Source organism: Haliaeetus leucocephalus, unplaced genomic scaffold (genome assembly GCF_000737465.1).
Source record: "Haliaeetus leucocephalus isolate CR32 unplaced genomic scaffold, Haliaeetus_leucocephalus-4.0 Scaffold932, whole genome shotgun sequence".
Taxonomy (NCBI): Eukaryota; Metazoa; Chordata; class Aves; order Accipitriformes; family Accipitridae; genus Haliaeetus; species Haliaeetus leucocephalus.
This window is the reverse complement of record NW_010973368.1, coordinates 3,560,477-3,581,464: the sequence shown is the minus strand read 5'-3', so window position 1 is coordinate 3,581,464 and position 20,988 is coordinate 3,560,477. Positions and strand designations below refer to the sequence as shown.

Here is a 20,988-nt window from a genome sequence, read left to right as displayed (position 1 = left end):
TTGTTGTTTCTTTTAATGATGTTTCTCTATGAGACAGTAGACTTATGAATGGAATGAAGTACCCTGATAGGGATCATTGTTGACTAAAAGACATAGTAAGACCAAAATGAAATTTTCTAGGCTGCCCTCCAGAGAACTCCATAGTACCTGTTTTCAAGCTGAGCATTAAAGAAAAGTTTTTCATACATTACTACCTTGAGTATTTCAGAGCCATCCAACCGAATTTATACTCACGTAGTAATGGAAATTTGACATAATGGAGAAACTAGGATCCAAAAAATAACAATCATTCCTGCTCTCCAGGAAGAATGAGAAATGGTATGACTCCTAAAGGCCAGCAAAACCTGGGGCCTTAATGGTGCTGCCTATGAGAAGAGCAGGTGATAAACCTAGAAGACAGGACACATTCCAGAATATGAGCACAGCACCTCTTCCAGGTAAGGACAGTTCTGAGCACTGTCAACATGTGAACACAGACCACATTTAAAATGTCAAACAAAAAACATGCTATATGGTCCACCAAGAACACTGAGTTTATAGTGAAATTTATTGTTCTGCTTCCTAATACAATAAGCTACAAGGTACATACAGTATAAAACGAGAACGGCCACAAAGCAAAAGTGATAAACATTCTGTGACAGTACAGTGGAGATAACGTCTGTCTAATCCTTCCACTTTATCCCACAAACAGCAGCTAAAACTACTGGCCCTCCCCCTCCCTCCCCTCCAAAAATATTAAAAAGTAAACTGTCTCTCTCACTTAGGAGCAGCGGGATTCGCTGGTTTTTCTGAGGGCACTGGTTATCTGCCAATATCTCAAGAAAACTGCTGAAACTAAAGTAACAAAGAAAAACTGTGAAGGTGGGAGTGACATGACCCATGCAAGATGCTCATGACACCTTGGTTCACTTCTCCTCAGAGCAAATGGCCTGTAAAGAAAGGAAAAGTTTGTTACATGAAGTAAAACAGCAATTAACATGGTCAGAGTTAAGATACAGTAAGCAAATCTGAACTAGACAGGACTAGGCACACAGCTAAACTATGCTTTTAATGAAAATGTAATCTTCCTGTTAATGAGTTTTGGGAGATTGATAGCTGACAATCCTTCTCCTTTTATTTTTAGATGCTGTACAGGAGGGTGCAGATTGACATGGGCACAGCTGACATCTATTATATAAGGCTCCAAATCAAACAATGTTGCCTGGGAGAACTCTAACAATGACATGAACTGCAACCTCAACTCTTAAAAAACCTAAAAAACCATCAAGGCTATAAACATGCAGGAAGACTGAATACTTACCTTAAAGGCACAAAATTCCATTTAACCACTTTTTCATATATACTTGGTGCGGTTGAGGGCTCTCTCAGCAAGATGACCACTTTCATCTGTTATCTTCTCCCAATCTGTTTGTCCAACAACAAAACCAATGGCCCTTTTCCTGTCTGCATCTTTTTTTTCTTCTAGATCCGCCCACCGCACCTACGGAGAACATACTATCAGTAGGACAATCTCTTAAGAAATCCTGAGACAAGTCTAGGCTTTCCACTGCAGATAAGAGTACAAGAATTCTGATTTGTACTTTTTCATTCAAACAGGTAAGTATTAATTTGTTTTCCAACAGTAAAGATGGAAACTACACCAGTTACATTCTTTTTAATTGAATATCCCAGGTGTTCCACAGAGTAGAAGAAAAGTATAGATGATTAGCCTTTTCCATTTCAATGCTATAACTCTGAGAGCTGAAGTGCAATTACTATAATTATTTCTCTGTTCAAAGCAATGCTTTCTGCAGGAAGGATTATCCAAAGATTCATTTAGTGTCTTCATTTTCTGTACAACTTGTCTTTCAATTGCACAATGGAAACATATAGAAGACGACTGTGAAACTACAGAAAAAAGCATTAAAGAGTAACTCAGCAGCGAATGAGTGAAAGTTTTCTTCTCTATCTTCTGTGGTACATTTCTCTTTAAATCTTTCCACTATTTCTTTAAATTAAGTAACTTCTTCATGCATTTATCTCCCATCTTTACAGCTGCAGCCATCTCCTCTGTGGCTCTTCATGGTCATCATGCAGATCACTTGCATTCATCCTGTTCAAACATATACAGTCACTCCCTCACCCACAAACCCAGACACCAATGGGAGGGAGTGCAGGGAGGTGGGAGTGAGGGAGGTGATGATGAAGGGCTACAGTCCAGAACTCAGCTGGAACACACCTTTGCAGGACAAGAAAAAACAGTAAGTGAAGGAGCTCTTCCTTGACATTCTAACTGGTTAGTCCCATTCAGGCTGATTTGTAACTTGGGGACATAGCCTTATCACCTTTCTGCCAGCACCCCCCTATTCCACATTCTACCTGGATTTCCCCACTTATTTCTGCTGATAAGCAATGTCTGCTTTCTTCCACCATCACTTCCTCTGCCAGTGCCTTAGTATCTCCACTTCTCTCATGCACACTGTCCAGTACTACCCATGTTTTCTATTTGACGTTATGGAACAAAACAAAGCCCAAACACCAACAGTTAACTCAAATGACTTTTAGTGGCAAAAGCTGGTCTTTCTATGTAGGAAAAAAAAAAAAAGTATTACCTCTTCCTATTTCCTCTCTTTCACCTTCCTCTATGACTTTTTGTCCTTTTTTTCCACAATGGTATTTGAAGATGTAGCATTTTGTGTTCAGAACAGAACTACATATAAAGTGGTTGAAGCCAACTTCTTATACACCATCTCCCAAACTTTACGCAAGGTATATGCAGGAGGTAAAGTCTACAAGACTTGATATAAAACCTACACAGCTGATACTTTCCTCAGCTGAACCTTTTTGAACATAAGAACAGTGTACTGTTTCTCTGCCTACTTATTACAAAACTTAACAAAAAAAAAGCTTAATAAAATCATCATCTTGTCTTGGAATCTGCACTGTATATCGCACTATCTCATCACAAAACATAAAGCATAAGAAAAGGACTCTACAGGTTGCTCTGAAACAAAGTGCTCTCCCCCAGCAAGAAATGGGACATGATTCCATTCTCAATCTCAAAAGCCATGCCATGCATAGTTAATCTTTATTATCTACAATTCCTCACTTCATTATAATGAATCTGTTTACCACTGGAAGATCCTACTCTCAAGAATATTCTCTTACAGAATCTAAAGGAACAGCAAAATGAAAAGTGAGTCAGTGAAACTGCCATATTCATAGACACTGAATGATTTGATATGAACTCTTTTTTCACAGAAACCATTAAATGGTCATATACGGACAGTAAGTCATTTGAAAATTTATTACCCTTTTCTTTCCCGGTTCAGAAGCACGTGTATCATAGTCATCTGGAAGCTGTAGATAATCTTCCATTCTGCTGGCAATTGCTTCCCAGTCACGTTTCCTTTTAGTGCCAGTCCGCAAACCATCCAGCTTGTCTGAGAACAAACACAGAGCCTCAGAGTTAAAGGAGAATTTTTTTCTATTATTCACACAAACAAGACGAGAGTGGAAAAATTTTCAAAAGAATGAGCAGCAGAACTTGTACATCCAGCTTGTCTTGACAGGTGGAACGATGAGAGTTGAAATAAACTAGAGAAGACTCAACACCATTTTCAAGTTTTATTGATCTTTCACATTAACTGTGTGGCAATAACACTCAGTCTTGTTATTTGTATGAGGGAGAAAAGCTTGCTCTTCTGGATGTTCACACTATATGGAGTCTGTCCTTACAGGTACAACATAGCCACCAATAGCTAGGAACCACAGATCCACCTTTCTGTATTTGAACACAATACTAAAGCTGTAGCGTTTTTCCCAAATTTGGGGTGTAATACTGTGTCAAACATGGCATACATGCAGTATCAGGGAACAAGTGACGATCATATAATTTAATGCATCAAAGACAAGTTTTTGAGATACTGTTTCTGCTAAACAAAAAGCTCCTTGGCAACCCTGATCCCCCTCTTTCTTTTTCTCTCCCCACAAGGAAAACACATTCAAAAAAATCCTCCAGGACTGGAAAAAAATATCTCAGAATCTTTTGTTTCATGGTATAAGAGGTCAGTCATGAATATTTGAGCAGTACATTTGTCCAACAGTCATCATTTTCTTCTTTTTCTTATTGAACCAATAGGGCATGAGGAGAAACAATTCCGTTCCTAGGTACTAAAATTTTGTTCCTCTTGGACACTTATTTTCAGTGAAAAACCAACACCTTCTTGAAATTATGTGGCAAACTGCTTTTGGAAAGGAGATTAAGTATTCATTGTAAGATTACGAACAACAAAGCATGAAAATGAAAAACGGCTTTACAAGTCAAAGGAAATCCTAGTACTTCTGTTGATGTATGCTACCATTTTATAAGCCAACAATTCAAGCATAGGCAGAAGGAATACTAAGCTTGGCAGTTATATTCTGTAAACCATTTCCAGTGATGTCAGTAACATTGTTTCAGAAGTCACTGATGTAATTAAATTCACCCACAAAAGGCCTCAGGAATCAACCAAATACCAGGCAGCATATTTTCTGGAGAGCAGAAAAGGATGTTCAAAGGTATGTATTTAAAGAAGCTCAGTTCAGAGATGAGGTTTTTTTACTTAATATGGGAGAGAAAAGAGCAACAACGGAGATAATGTGAGGCAATGGTGATGTAAACATGCTAGTATAATTTAAATGCCATAAAATAATGAAGTAATTTCTCCCTCATACAACTCTAAAATTTGTAAAGACTCCACCTTTGCCCCATTTCCCTGGAACAGATACAGAATTTCATCTAAGAAAACACTTTAATCCCCCTCTGCCTTTTAAAAAAGCCAACACTTAAGAAAACTGTGCAGAACATTTGTATCTGTTACATGATATCTTGTTACACGATTCAGTTAAGGTTCTTCTTTTGCTCTAAATTAAATCTGCCAAATTTGAAGCTCAATCTCCACAGAAAGACGGCACTCCCTCTAGAAGACAAAATTGATTTATACAATATTCCTCTGTTACTCCAGCACATAACATACTTGTACTATTCCTCAGTATTACTCTCAGCATAGATCATTCGTAGCACAAGGGTTTCCAGAAAAAAAATAACATTGAAAAGGAGAGCAACAAATGCATTGAGGAGCATGTAGGAACATGAACTAAAAAGTCAGGAGCTCTCTGTTGGCAAGTATCTGTACACAGACATATTCCTCTTGGAAGGCAACACGCTACGATGCAAGCTCATCTCATTACCAACATGGAAGAAAGACTTCAGTCTCCCACTCCCTGCTGCACACAGACCAATTGAAAACATTGCCGAGAAATGTGTAACCCTCAAACATCAATAGAAAAGTTCAGGAAGTGTTCAGAGTATGAGGTTCCCCTCTGTCCCTTTTTGTTACTGCTACACAGAATTTATTTTAAAATGTTATCTCCTTCCATGTTTGAAGTTGGATTGCCTTTCTGCTTCCATCCATACTATTGTGGTTCAAGGTACATGTGCCATGGAGTAGACATACTAGAGAAACGTTGAAAGCCTACCACAAAGCATTATTTCAGAATATTCTTTAAAAGAAAATGAGACAAGGTGTCATTTTGTAATAATGGTCTTCGTGAATATTTATGGCAGATGATTATTCAGTGTTAAACTATCAAATATCATTTTACCATTTCAATTTTAAAAACAATGAAGCAGCAGCATTTCTGAAAACCCGCAGAACTTAAAAACTCACCTTTAGAATTTTGATAATAAAGCATCTGAAAGTAACTGACTTAATTAGCTCCTTCAAAACCTAAATGAATCAATCAGCTAAATTTTTGCCTCTTATACAAAAGCCACAAAGTTTTATGTAAAATGTTATTTGCGTTCTAGAGCAAATTTTACAGCAGCGTCAAAACTTCAGCTATGCCAGAGCACATTTCTCCTTTCCTGAAAGTCTGTAGAACTCACCACTAAGCCACACTTTGAAACAGAGTATTGCACTAAACACTTCAACTATAGTCAAATTTTAAACATGTGAGTCCATTTCTGTAAATTTAAATACAAGAACCCATGTGCACTACGCACTGAGACAGACCAGTGATTAGACTTTAGAATAAAAATGTGGCTGTGCATGCAGAACACAAAGAAATTATATACCACACACATACCCAAGAGGAATGCATCACCCCTGCCAAAGCAAATCTGAACTAAAGCAAGAGCTCTGGGGTGTATGGTATGGTGATTGTCACAAGTCAATGTTGCAGCTAAAGAACTCAAACTTCTCAGAACTTTTCTGAGGCTTATTACAATCAGTAAGATCTTATTGTGCTTTCCTGTAACAACACCTACTCAGAAAGACAACAAAAAAGCAAAACAAGACTTACAGTGTTGTTTTTGGATTCTGCACTTATATCACTTTTGCAAACGTGTGCCCTCTGGGACTAATGCAATAAACGTAACAGGCAGGCCAGCTCCCAGGAAATAACTTAACTTTGGAATAACAAAAGCATACCACAGTTTACATGCCTTTCAGGAAATAATTTTAATTGGTCATCTACAACAAAGTCTTATTGTGAATTAAATATAATAAGTCTTACTCACAGACTGCAAGTGCTTATAACACATACCTTGAGCTGAAAGTTGTCTGCCCTTGCAGAGCAATTTTTCAAAGAAGCAGCATTCATTACACAGGAATGCCTGGCTTTTTAAAAATGTATGTTCTGTCAGAATTTACTTTTAATCTATAGTTCTATATATTTATAAAAATGAATCTAGAGGGTAGTTATAAAAGTAAAATCGTGAATCCAGATTTAATAGAAAGACCTTCTCAGCACCTGTATCTGTGTCTTGCAGCATGCTAACATCCAGTTTGTTAATGGAGTTTGATTGTTAAAGGATTATTGCAACAGCCTTGCAAGTAACTTACTTTAGCACAAGATTGACTCTGCTGCTTTCTCCCCATTTTACATTTAAGTGGAGACCATATAAAAATCCTGCATTTTATATTATGGAGTTTTCATATGGAAAGAAATGCAACAAAGTTCTTTGTTTCTGTTTGTTAGCAGTATTTGATCATGAGAGAGGTAAATTTTGAAAGCTATCTGTAAATTTCTGTTGCACAGTCTCCACATTGCTTGAAACTACACATAAAGCTTAAATATTCTTAGAACACACCCTTGGACTCCTGTTATATTTCTAAAATGCACAGGATGACTTAAGGTTCACCGTATGCAGTGCAATACATCTGTTCTTACTACTCAGTATTTAGAGAAGTCTATGGTATTTGGAATACAACACAATGTATCAGAGCATTCTTCAACAATGCAGTTTTCCAGTACTATGATTTCATATGCTATTGGGAAAAAAATCATTATAAACTTAAGAAATAATCTTAAGATATTAAACAAATCAACTCTTATAACAAACATGCAGAGCAATCCTGAATTAATTCTGTCTAACTGCCTAGCTGTTTGTTATGCCGGAATCATTGAGTACAAGGCTCCTCCGGTTGTACTGCAGGTGCCACAACGTCAATATATTCCACAAATATTTAAATTACTTAAAAGAGAGCAGAGCAGTAGAAGAGATGGTGCAGCTAAGCAGTTAACAGCAAAAGATGAAAGGCTGCTTTACGCAAGTCAGAATTTCTAATGCTGTTTCTATGGTGCAATTGTGATTTTGGTTATTGGAAAGTAATGATACACAGGGCTGTACCACCCATGCAGAAGCAAACCTCAAAATGTTAAGACATGCTGCATCCCATGTAGGTATTTGTTACTTCTCGTAGATGTGACAGAAAATAGCAGTTTTATGCAGACTGCATTGATAAAATCTTCACTTAAAACCATTACTGTTCAGTAAAAACCCCCACAAAACTGATCATAATGACTAGGAACCCTTTTCCACGTGTACGCCTTCCACCATAGCTGTGGTGTATACCTTTCAGCCTGAAAGTTGCTTTTGACTTTGACAGAGTCCTAATATTAGCACTTAACGTCTAACACAACCAGCAGCATCAACCAGAACAAAAAGCGCAGCAAAAATAGTGTCCTTGTGCTCCTGGAAAGTCCATTTTGCATCCTACTAAGAAAAATTCTAGTACTCTCCTGGACCTGAAAAGCATAACGAACTTTAACTTTTCAACACCTTAGTTGTTGAAAAGATACACCAAAGCCTAATCATTCAGAACCAACTTCAAAGCAAGGCACTACTTTGTCCTCACACATGTTAATTTTGGAGAACAAGAAACATCTTTGATACAGTTAGCTACTAGGCACATCTCCAAGAAAGTAAGAAGCTATTGACAACATTTAGGCTTGAAAAAAAGGTATGCAGTATGAACAATAATGCAGTGCAATGTAAATTGACTCTTTGCTTTTTATAATATGGAAGAGATGAATAAAGAATAGACATACTGCTTTTTTAAAAATTTTAAGACGAAGTACTTTCCTTGAACAGATGAAAGAACGATTAATGAGAATATAAAACAGTGATGGTTATAAAATCATAACTCCCTTGCCTCTGGCAGAAGACAAATTCCTTTTCTGTATAGATGCTTTTGCAGTTTCAGACACATGTATGAGATCAATACATTTATTTGTCTTTGGTAAAGAGGCACAGTAAAAATGAAAATTCACGTTTTGCAAACATCATCAGATACCAACTATAAGAAACAGGAAAAAATAAATACCCACCTAGCTTTGCCTCAGAAGTGTCCATCTCCCATTTGCTTTTCGGAATGTAACCCTAAATCATACACAGAGAGAAGCTCGCAGGATTAGAGAGAGACACACATGCATATCACTTTTGAACTGGAAACAGCATTATAATGGGAGCTTAAGGTATTTCTTTTTGTAAGGCACAATTCTTGCTATCAGATGAAGGAAACAAATTACTCAGTATTTCAGAACTTCTGCATCCACTTCCCATGCAGTGATTTTAGCAACCCTTGCAAATCATTGCAAGAGTGTTGCCCTCTGCAAACACAGAACTCCAGAATGAGTCTAACAGACAGCAATGGCGCTGTGTACACAGTTACTATATTATATTATCCCAGGTGGCAAAGTTATTGCAACACAACTTATCAGGCATAAAGAATATTCAAAGCTTTACAAATACAAATGAAAAAGTTACCATAGTCATAAGCTTTTAAGAATATATTCTCAGATTTACTACACACAAACTTCACTTAATAATCCTTTCAAAGGGACATACTAAATTCTTGTACAAGTGGTTAGTCCACAACTAAACAACGTTCTTTTTTTTAAATGAGAGTATCTGCTGAATCACTAAGATTTAAGTATTATTTTTCATTTTAAAATAACCCTCTTAGTTCAATGATTCTCTTAAAACACTGTTTCCCTACAAATAATGTCATCATACATTTTACATGTAATGATCTTTAGCCAGTTTATTCCTTGTAAATGAGCATAATGGTATTAAATTTGGCAAAAAGGTATTTATTTTTAGATATCTTCTTGTTATCTTTTCATTTTATACTCTTGGACAAGTAAATCCTTACTAAGCAACCCTTTATAACTCCTTTCAGCTGTTCACATTTGGTGTAAAACTACTTATGTTTCTCTGCAATCACATAAAAAGCTCTATGTAGTGAAATGGAACCCCTGTGAGAATTTCATTATTTTAAGAATGATTTTTAATAGAGAGGGAAAAGAACTACTCTAGAAGATTTCAACAAGAAAACAAACAATCCACAGACCAGTTTTATTACGCTAACTTCTTTCCTGCTCTATTTATAGGTTGCCTCCACTGTGGTAAACATACACGTGTATTTGTCAATGCTAAGGGTTACTAAATCAGAATGTACTATTCCAGAGAGCTACACTGCTTTTGATTATGTTCAGCATTGCTCTTCCAAAACCCTTGAAAGACCTTTTTTCTATCAAGCGTATATCAATGACTTGAGATTATCAGATCTCTGTATTTTATTGTTTTTAATCAAGTCTGTAATTAATACAAACTAAGACATTTGTGCTACAATATTTCCTTGTAACAAAAAAACAAACTTCATGTATATATGTATATTTATACTTTTAAACCAAGTTGCACATTAAAATTTGCTCAGAAAGTTTACACCACAGCTAGAAGCCTGTATTGAACAAAGTGATGTGTGATACACTGGTGAGAACACTAAGTTAAATGCATCAGTAATTCATACCATCAAGCACAGAAAAGCAAGAATTGTCTGAATGCTACAAACAACCCTATGGGAGTTGATAATAGCAACAAAAGAGTGACTTTGATGGTGTGAAATGGCCTACTGTGTGCTGAATCTGTACAATATCCCGGTCCTCAGAGAGGATAAGAAAAGAGATTCAGACTTCATCCTTTGGTACAAGACAGTTGGATATTTCAAGGACATCTGCCAGATGGCAGGAGCTTCAGACCTCTCTTTTTCCACAGCATTAAATGCAGCAAAATGAATGGAAGAACCCTTACCAACTGCTCTCAAGAAGGTAACAGATACCAAATACAGCGTACTGTTTCACCTTTCTGTCTGACATACCTCTCTGAGATTAGCCATGTGACTGAATAGCAGAGATTATATACAGCAGATAATTCTTTTACTATTTTTCATCTCTTGTGAATCTGAATAGAAAACATCCTTGTATGTAGATTACTAGTAGTTATTAATAATTTGCATAGTTTTCACCACCAAGCTTTCTCCTTGTCTCATAAAGGCCTATTGTTATATGTGCTGTACATTAGGACACTCCCCAGAGCCCATAAACACACACATACACACACACATTTATGCACAGATGTCTTAAAAGCTAAAGACAACTTTCTTTTCTAGATATAGCTCATTTCCAAGAAATGAGACTAGCAGCCATATTCTTGTAAACATGGATGCATCTTTGAAATGTTCTAACCACACTTTATGCAGTTTCATACTCTGTGCCAAAGAATAATTTAGTAAAGAGAATAAATGAGTCATGTTGCAAAAAACAGATGTTTATTAAAATCCACTCTTCCTAAGCTTTTTTTTATTATTCTGTATTTCAACTGCTTTCTAAACTGCCACTCCTGAAGAACAGTAAATTTCCATCAAGAAAAAGGACTTTGCTCATCTCAGACATTTTCGGTTACTTCCTGTTTATTGGAGTTAACTGCTTGGTTGTGGGAACCAGGGTTTGACACATTCAACTCATCAAGCACTGACCAGTTGCAGCTCCAACACATACCAAGAAGTTATATTAGGAAGCCTTCTGTAGCCTTTTACATACATACCTAAAACCGCCAGCCCTCAGGGCAATTCTCTAACCTTCATTTATCCAAGAGACCTAATCCCTCATCTTGGAAATACTTCCTGACAAACAAAGTCAGCAAGCCTTGGCAGAGAAAGCATTCTTCTTCATTAACTGTTGTCATATACTGTGAGAGTCGAGAAGAGTTCTTTAGACACGTGAAAGGAAATAAGCTAAATTAACCTTTGCCCATTCTTCCCATCTCTCCACTTAATGTAATTCTTGGATAATCTGGAAGACAGTGCTACAGTGTACTGCAATTTATAAATGTCTGTAAGAGGCATGTTGCCACGCTCCACTGATAATGCTGTTTGTGGCATATACTCACAGATTCTTAAAAAAAATCAGTTAGGAATAATATGATTTAACATTAAAGTTCTCCTAGAAATGTTTAAGGAACGAACGACTAGAAATGTGTATTAAGATTGCACTGCTAAGAATGGCAATGTATTGGCATTTATAAGACTGAGATTCTCCCTCAGACACAGTAACAAACATTTTGTTAGAGATGGCTGATGTGTCTCCTACCAGTTCACTTTCCTCCTCCTCTGCTGTATCCTTCTTGACTTCTTCTTTCTGGTCTTCAATATTTGCATCAAAATCCTCCATCTCCACCTGTTCCAAAGTACAAGCACAGACTTACAAGGCACTGCTTGACTTCTAAAGTATTATCTTTTTAGCAGAGTAAGTAGAAGATTCCAAGTTCAAATAGAAAAGGAAAGAAAGGATTTATCTTGGAAAGTATGATGATGCAATACATATGAATACTGGCTCCATTTTGGCTACAGAGTGATAAACTGTGTGGGAAAGTAGCAATCGTTTATTCTCTACCAGTATCTGTAACAGTAAGATAATTCTTCCCATACAATCACATTCAAACCTGAAATCTCAGAAAAAGATCTTAAACTTGCCATTTACACATCACTGGAACGGTGCGCTCTGGACAGAACATCTCTACCAAGCTTTTACCTTTTATATATTTAATAATCACAGTGAAGAATAACCACAGAGGTTAACATAATAAAGAAAATGAAAGCTTTAAAACATACATCTAATTCTGCACATCTAATGGATTACTTTCTGGGGTCCACATGTTTAATGGGGATTCAGGCATATACTGTGGAATACCTAAAACTCTCCAAGTATGTACAGTTCTTCATACTATTAGTAAAACCTCGGTACACACAGAATAAATCCCAGATTTGCCCTTCTCGGAGTCTACTTAAGAGCTGAGCCTTTTGCTGTCCTCTTAAAAGATTAATATTTTCCGAAACAAAGAATACGGAGATTCAAAAATAACCTGCCGACCTCGTGACAAACTGTGAAGAGTAAAATCTCTTCCTACTTCAGCAGTTCACCTGTTTATATGGCCATGGCAAGAGCTGTTCTGACAGCAACATGCAGCTACATTCACAATGACCATATGATTAACATACTAATTTATTCCCAGAGCTCCTGAAAAATCTGCCAAAGAAGAATGCAACAATACAGAAAGCTGACACACCAAAGATGTCATGGTAAACTGCAAATGGAATAAAAAGGTAGCATACTTCTACAGCAAGTGTATTGCTGTAGACTGCTGTGTTTTATTTCTTTCTTCATTCTCTGCTACATTTCTGTATTTCTCAAAGCAGGGACTGAGAGAAGTTCAAATCTGGTGTTTTACTTATTTATTTTATTAAACTACTTCCCCAAATTATGATCCAATTAATCCAGTAACCTGAAAGAGTGCCGAGTTTCACCTGAGAGAGCAAAGATCCTATTTAATTGGTACTCAACAGTTGCTAAGAGCAAAGTGGCTTCAACTCTTGCTCAAAGATGCATAAGTTTGGGCTCCAAAAAGGTGATAAAAAGCAACATGTATGTTCATGTTTGGGTAATTGATAAGAAAAATGGAATACATTTGTCTGACACAGTGATTCTGGCTTTCTACAGTGCCAAGTATACCTGCCCTGTTATGACTATACTTTTCTCTGCTTCGTATTTTCAGTATAGTCACATCTACATAATTTGTGATTTTAACAAGCACAGAGATTCTCACCTCTTCGATAGCAGCATCCTGCAATAGAGAACGAATGTCCAGGCGCATCATATGACGTGGTGCTGCCTCCCAGTGATCAGACATCTAACAAAAAACAAACAAAAATGAAGGACCTCTGAAAATGTAACAGATTCCATGGAAAATTGGGTTTCTGATCATGAACAAGATGTATCTGTACTTAAGAAAAGTAATTTCAATCAATCCCATGAAATAACTACAAGCTCTTCTTAGAGGAAAAGTGTAATCATTATGTAGTCTAAAAGAGGTCAATGGTTTTCCAACAACAGCAGGCCTGAAAGCACAACGGAACTTATCATTAATCCTATGACTCCAGATGTATACAGTTACCCTGCTGATTTCCTTTAGCTTGCGTCCATGAATATTCCTCTTGGAACATGTTTGGTTATCTGCACTCATTTCAGCTAAGTACACCTAGAAAGAGAAAGACAATATTAAATATTGTAAATCAACTTTTAGAGCTCTTTTTCTACCTGGTGATACACTCTGCAGTTGTACATTCTAAGAAAAGTAAATTTATAACTGTAGCATTCTTCCCGAACATGGGAGGGACTTTGTATTCAGAAGTTTAGAAATACCAGCATATGGGTGCTAGCAAGTTCAAATGCTTTTTAGGCTCCATTACCTCAAAACCCTTGGTTTTTGCAGCACTCCAAAACTGTTCAAAATGTCGCACTCTATCATTGATAGCATCAAGGATAATGAAGGGGAAGAAGCCATCATCCAAGGTCTTTTTGAAAGTTTTAAACATGCTGGTACGATAGGTCTCTTCCATATCAGCTTCATATTCATACTCCATCACCTTTATCAAGGACAAAAGCATTTAAGAAAGAGGACACCTATTAAATTGCTGATGTTCAACTGCTGAATGCTATGACCACAGAGTACAATGGTATGAGAAAAACATCTTCCAGGTCAACTTTTAAGAATTTGCCCATTCTGCCCTTAAGTTACATTGACTTGTTTTGAAAAACAGCCCACAGACCTTTGCACTGTTCCAAAGTCACAGACTGAAATCTGACTGCCACTGTGTTGTTCCAGAATGTCTTGTTTCTTTGTCAAGATAAACAACTGAATTAAAAGTACCTTCTTTTTCACTTTTTTCCCTGTATCTGGGTCTCTCTCTTCTTTTTCCACTTCAGTGATAAAATAGTCATCCAGGCTGAGCACTCTTGGTGCAGGTCCTCCACACTCTACTTCCTTATCCTGGGAAGAAAGCAAAAAGAAAACATATACTCTTGCTGTAAAAATTCCATTCTGCTACAGAGGATCTTCAAAACACTTTTGGCAGACACAGCAGTACCCTGCTCTATATTCAAAACAAGAAGAGAGCAGTATCCCTCATGCTTGCTAATAGCAGAGGGGATTTACGTGCCATATGAAGACATGGAACATGAAATAACAACAGGCTGAAATTCCAGAAAAACAGAAAGAAAACAGCAGAGGAAGCGCACGTAAAAGGCAAACAGCACTACACAGGGAGCAGTTGTTTACATACCCTGATGAGTTTTGCTACATGTGTCTTTCCACTGCCGGGCAACCCTCTCATTATGATTACAATCTGAAACAAATATCATGTAAGAAGACAGGATACTGTACTACATTTAACAGAATCTCTTTTGCAGAAGTTTTCTTCTAGAAAATTATGTGCTCTGGGCTCACACTTTTGCATACCATCAAGCAAAGCCAGTACCATCCCTTACTGCCTATTTTACAAACCAGGTTGTGAGGAATGGTAGTAGTTCCACAGAATAAGAGCATATGATGTTAATCATCTCAGCAGCTTATACTGCATAAGATGTTACAGATCTGGTTCAGGTACAATTAACTGAATTAAACTTGTCTAAATGTTTTATAGCCTGTACCTTGTTCGTTCTTATTTTATATGGTGCGTTGCCAAATCTCTGACTCTGTGTAAAGCCAAGTCTCTCCTCTGATACATTGAAAACCCAAGTGAAGATCTCAGAAGTGTCTAAAATACATTAATGTTACCCACTAATAGGAATTTAATCTTAGCATTCCCAGGAAGTTTACATCTCCTGTGGACTCCTAATAGCTATACTACAACACTCTAGGCATGTGCAAAGAAACCAAGAGAAATTTCCAGAGCTTCCTCAAATGTAGGCTTGTTCCCAACATACTACACTCATGAGCATTTTATCTGAATACAGACCTCACAGAAACTGATTGTTGCTTTCAGAATGCATACTCACCCTCTCTGGCCTGCTATCCCGTCCTGGTGGCTTCAAAATATCATCTACATTTTTAGATTCTGGTTTCCTTTCCACTCGTGGAGCAGGTGGTGGCTGACGGGGCATTGACGGAGCAGAAATAGGAATCCTTTCCTCAGGGTAATTTCTACGATCACCTTCAAATTCCAGTGTTTGGACAGAAGAATTTTCTTAGTTCAGTAAAATAAAAAAATTAAGATGTTCATACTCAGCTGAGCTGATTTAAACAGACCTGCATTATTTTAGAATAAATTCACAGATTTGTCCCCCATATAATTCAAATTTCTAATCTTGAGCCTATTGCAATCAAAGACATTTTTTAGCAGAGTATGTAACTGTTGCGTTCCTAATCTCATCACCACTGAGAAACAAAACTACATGACACCACCCAAATAAATTTTCCTGAATTATATATTCCGAACAAAGAATACTGCAAATCAATTAATCTTCACCCAATTAATCTTCACCTCTGCAAGGCTGTATTTCTTGTAATATTCTATCATGGCTTCAAGATTGAGAAACTGTACCTCCAAACATGGAAGGCCCATGATCATATGCTGGGCGATCTGTCTTTCGTTCATATGGTGGTCTCTCAAAACCACCCCGCCTGGAAGAGGGATGGTCCTTCTTGTCACGGTAAGACTGAGTCCTTGAAGGTGTAGTAGGAAGAACCCTGTGAAAAAGAGTATGTTGCATATTTCTAGAATTTCTACTATGGATTCCAGAAAGAAATGAACACGCACCTCACAGGCAAAATGGACAGCCTAATACTCAATACAGCCTGAATTGCATTGATTTCAATAGTCTTCCAAAACCACGTACCTATCATCTCGGGGATGCCGCTCTTTTTCAAATCTCTCTCGTTCATAGTCCACAGAACCACGGTCTCTGTGCAATTCCCGCTCTCTCTTGAAATCCCGATGATCTGTGTTGGAATTACCCTGACGCTCAAAATAAGGCTCACGATCTCTTTCTCGGTTGTAACGACCAGGGTGCTCTGAAAGGAGAAACCCATGGAAATCCAAACCACTAAAAGATACTCTGAATTTTTTATTATTTTTGAAGAAAAAGCAACAAACAAGAGTACAAGAAAAGTATACAGAAACATATGAGGTGAGGGCTAGAATGGATTTAATCAGCCACTGAATCTCTTTTCCAAACTGTAACAGACAACTGTACCATGCAATCCTACTTAAAGCTAGAAAACTGAATTTTTAAAGTGGCTAGGTCATTGACTGAATTACTTCTCTTGACAATATAAACTGTTATTCTTATGGGCCTCTGAAGAAAATAAAGTGGTTGTAGCTTAAACAAGAGTTACTTAGTTTAAAATACACTTTTAGTGCCTTAAAACTTTTCTTATGAACTAGCTAACTGTCTGAGAGCTAGCCAAGTGCTCCCTACCTTTTTGAAATGTTTGCCTCTCTGGTAGAGGTTCTGGACGCAGGGTTACTCTCTCCCCATATGGAATCTGTTCCACTTTACTGGTAGTTATATCTGGTTAAAAATAACAAAAAAAATAATAAAGGTCTTAAAATACCCTTCCTCCATTTCCTTTCCTCTATCATGAAAAGCAATCAGTCAATGGCATTAAAAGTGTCTGGAATAACTTACCAAATTTCTTGTAATGGATAATGCAAAAAGAGATATACATAAATATGTAACACCATAGTTTTTAAAGTCTGAAGCTTTAGTGTGTGTGTGTGTGTGTGTGTGTAAGTACGCATACCACTTTATCTTAAGAATGGGAATTCTGCCTTTTCAGATGAGTTCAAGTAGCATGCACAGTCAGAAGATTATAAATGCTAAAATGCTCTGAAAGTTTCAGTAACTCAAAGAACTACTGTAATGTCAAGACTTTTCACTGTTATGAATCTAAAGTAAGCATTTCAGTTAAAATTTTTCTAACAGCTTTTAGTAAAACATCTACTTAATGGAATTGATATGGCTTCAATTCATGTTATGGCACCTTAGAGAAAAAAATGCTCTTTAAGTGACAATGCACAATTTAAGAACTTCTTGACAACATGATTTCACTGTTAAAAACTAAGAATGAGGGAAATTAATTCTATTAAAGAACTAGTGTTGAATTTTAGCTTTGATAAGCTCAATACTAAATGTCAGAGCCCATCACTTTTTATGTATTAAATGACTGTTTAGGGCGCACACCTTCAGACCTAGGACTTTGTCTCCCTCCCTATCTAGAGGGTACTTCACGCCCATTAAGCAGTATATAAATAATGCAAACACCAGTCACATTCTGTTTTAAGTTACTAAGTCACCCCTAAGAACTGTAACAATCCAAAGTACATTCTAGCACAGTTATTTCCATACTCAGCCACAAAGGGATTAAGGGAAGTATCAATATCAATCTAAACATATCACATTAATGTGATCACATCAGTTGGTGTTTATTAGAAGTGGACATAGCTATACACCATTCAGTTCACACAAAATAGCTCATAATCACAGCACTGAAGAAAACATTAAACTCAAGGCTGGAGGTTACAGACTCCTTAAAACTGAATTGCTTAGCATTAGATCGCAATGTAAGTGGCCTACAGGTCAGCTGCAGAACATCTATGGCATGCTTTGCATGGCACACTCCTTTAGAAAGAAGCTAGGAGGACTAATTAGCTCTCCTTTACAGATCAAAAAAATACACTGTAGTACCCACCTCGCCCGTGGCCATAATCCACAGTTTGCTGAATTACAGGTGCTTTAGGAACCGGAGGAATAACTGGAGGAAGGGACACTGGTACAGCTGACGGAACAGAGGTGTGAACGGCAGGTACTTTCACAGGCGAGGAGACAGTTGGAGGCATCATTGACTCCTGTTTACACAACTCGTACTCCATATTTGCTCCTTTATCCTCATTTGTGTCCCAGAGTCCATGGAAAGAATCCTCATCCCAGCGTTCCTGTTCCACAGTAGAAGGTGATGGTTTTAAAGACTGACCATGACTTGGGGTTGTAGTTGGAGTAGAAACTGGAGCATGTGGCCTTGTCATAGGTGTAGCAGGCCTTGTCAGTGGGGCACTTGGTCTTGTCACAGGGGTGGGCTGTCTGAACAACACGGGAGGCTTTATAATAACAGCAGGAGAAGCTTTAATAGCTTGGGCTTCTACTGGTGCCTCTGAAGATAGCTGAGAAGAGACCTAGATGCAGAAAGCACTTTTAATGTAGATCTGTAAACTAACCTTCTCTCATCCTCTGTAAGTCAGTAAGCACAATGGCAATCGGTAATCAAATCATAAGCATTTTCTAGTACCTCCATCAAGATGCTACAGGTAGGAGGACAATATTTCAAGAACTGGTGGCCTGAATTAATTTGGTGTTTGTTCACTATGTGAAGACTTAAATACTATTTATTTTCTGCTTCAAAATAACCTTACCAATTTAAGCTCCAGTAGGCCTATCTCAGTTCAAAAGTGTCTATGGTTTTATTCCCGAACACTCCTGCTGTCTGCAAAGATTCCTGCTGTCTGTGAGGAGGCTGAAAAAGTCTGAAAGTAGGGCAGCTTGGTGAGGCACAAAAGGATTGATAAGGCCAGCTTCTTTCTGGATGTCACTGGAAAAATTCCCAGAAAGCAGAAACACCTGGAAACCCCATAATGAAATCAACATGAGATAAACATAAGAAATGGGGAGGTCTTGCCCAGTGGAAAAAAACAAAATAAAACAGAACCCCCTTCATGAACCAAACACCCCTATGGAACCTCAAGTGCTGTGTCTCAAGAGTATTTTCAGCATCACACCAGATGCCAAGTTACAGGCAGCCTTATTAGCAACACGCAACAAAACTTGCAGAACGGTTGTAGATACAGAGCTGAACTTTGTAATAGCAGTTCAAAGTCACAGCAGAAATCTGAAGGCAGGAATCCCAAGAAAGACAAGAGTTGTTGGAATACCTCTAGGCAGAGGGGTGTAGTCTGAGATACTTTGTATCAAAGTTCAGTAAAGTCACTTCTTCCTAAAGGCATCAACATACCTGCAGCTCTTGGTGGCAAAACTGTTCCACTATTTTACTTTATAGACACTGTAAACAAGGAAGAGGTCACCTAGGCAAAAAGAAAACTTGAAGTGCCTTATTCACTGCATAACACTTCTCTGGAGGGAGGGACAAACAAAGCTTGGTCTGGCTAAATGTCAGACCCAGAGGTCATTAGGGCTAAATTTATTGGTACCAGTAACTTTTGGGTTAAAATGTGATGAAGAATAAAGACTGTGCATCGACTCGGGTTATCTCCTCCAACATACATTTAACTAAACTGTTTATTCATTCTAGGAAGGATTTATAAACCTGAGTTAACATGACTGCAGAAGTTCAGTTGGTTTCTGACTGGGTACAAATTATAAAAAAAACAAATATAAGCAGCTAAGAATTGTTTCCAGAACCAACCAGGAGATTAAGCAGGAGAGGAATGACTTGCATCACAACAGGAGATGAAGTCATGGAGGTACACAAATGTGAGCTTCCATATACTTTATGATATTCCAGAAGGTAATGAGAATTCCCAATAAAGACAGCAAACAGAAAGCTAATGCCCACTCTACACTGAAATATCTCAGTTTCTGATGGACCTATCCTCAAATTTCTCTAAATTCAAAGAGGAGAGAGCTCTTAAAGTAGGAAAAGCAGAGCAAGATGTCAGAACTTAGGCAAGGAACAGGAGCCTTATGCCCCTGTTTTGGAAGAGCTCACCTGTTCTTGCACATCAACCCACAGCAATGTAGGCTGTTGAACCTCATGCACTACTGTCCCTAATGGGTCATGCTCAGAAAACATGGTGGACTGAATGAGTAGAAAAGGCTTTGAAAAATCTCAAGAAACTAAGAAGTTGCTTTGCCTCAACAGAGAATTGATGAGGTTGTAAGGGCTGCTGGGGAGGCATTCCACAGAGAAGTTTGACCATTAGAGTGTAGAACTGATCTGACATACACATTAATAGTAATTACTACCAGCATATTACTAAGTTAATACAAGATGAATTTACCTGAAAGGCACCTGGCCTTGTGCTTGTGTTCTGTGATCTCGGAGAGTCCTGTGTGGAAATGTCAGGTTTAAACTCTTTCAACTTCTGTAGCTGTTCCTTTTGCTCTCTGCACATGAATCACAAGAAAGTGTTATCAGTCTGTAGCTTAAATGAAAAATTAAAGGAATCAGTAGTCACAGTGAAAACCATGTATTACACTAACATCAGGGGCCGAGTCCAAAGAAAAGGACACAGCAGGCTTTATATAGTCAATGCTGTGATTCAGAAATCCGTTTCACATCCACGTAACCATGGAGGTATTTAGTGCATTAGCTCTATCCTTTTTTGATCACAAGTTTCCCGAGACATGCAGTTATGCTTTTGTGCTTAGCCAGAGCCACTCCACTTTGACAGTAAAGAGCAAAGCTGGATTTTTAGCTTCTGCCAACACCTGCAAACAAGAAGTCCATTGGAAATGAGTGCATAAGCGCTCTGGTTCACATGCTAACAGGAT

General features: G+C 37.7%; 1 protein-coding gene across 1 annotated transcript in view; it reads right to left on the bottom strand.

Annotated features, from left to right (window-relative positions):
* Positions 1-528: 528 nt before the first annotated feature.
* YLPM1 (YLP motif containing 1) overlaps positions 529-20,988 on the bottom strand; it is a 37,872-nt gene continuing 17,412 nt past the window's right edge. The window contains exons 6-21 of the mRNA XM_010583714.1: positions 20,496-20,601; positions 18,176-18,419; positions 16,903-16,995; positions 16,321-16,495; positions 16,026-16,171; positions 15,481-15,668; positions 14,766-14,828; positions 14,354-14,473; positions 13,893-14,069; positions 13,598-13,681; positions 13,250-13,333; positions 11,737-11,823; positions 8,635-8,686; positions 3,292-3,422; positions 1,301-1,480; positions 529-929 (exon numbers count right to left, since the gene is read on the bottom strand). Coding sequence (XP_010582016.1) covers positions 1,334-1,480; positions 3,292-3,422; positions 8,635-8,686; positions 11,737-11,823; positions 13,250-13,333; positions 13,598-13,681; positions 13,893-14,069; positions 14,354-14,473; positions 14,766-14,828; positions 15,481-15,668; positions 16,026-16,171; positions 16,321-16,495; positions 16,903-16,995; positions 18,176-18,419; positions 20,496-20,601 — 1,897 coding nt within the window. The 3' untranslated portion in view covers positions 529-929; positions 1,301-1,333. The remainder of the gene's footprint in view (positions 930-1,300; positions 1,481-3,291; positions 3,423-8,634; positions 8,687-11,736; positions 11,824-13,249; positions 13,334-13,597; positions 13,682-13,892; positions 14,070-14,353; positions 14,474-14,765; positions 14,829-15,480; positions 15,669-16,025; positions 16,172-16,320; positions 16,496-16,902; positions 16,996-18,175; positions 18,420-20,495; positions 20,602-20,988) is intronic.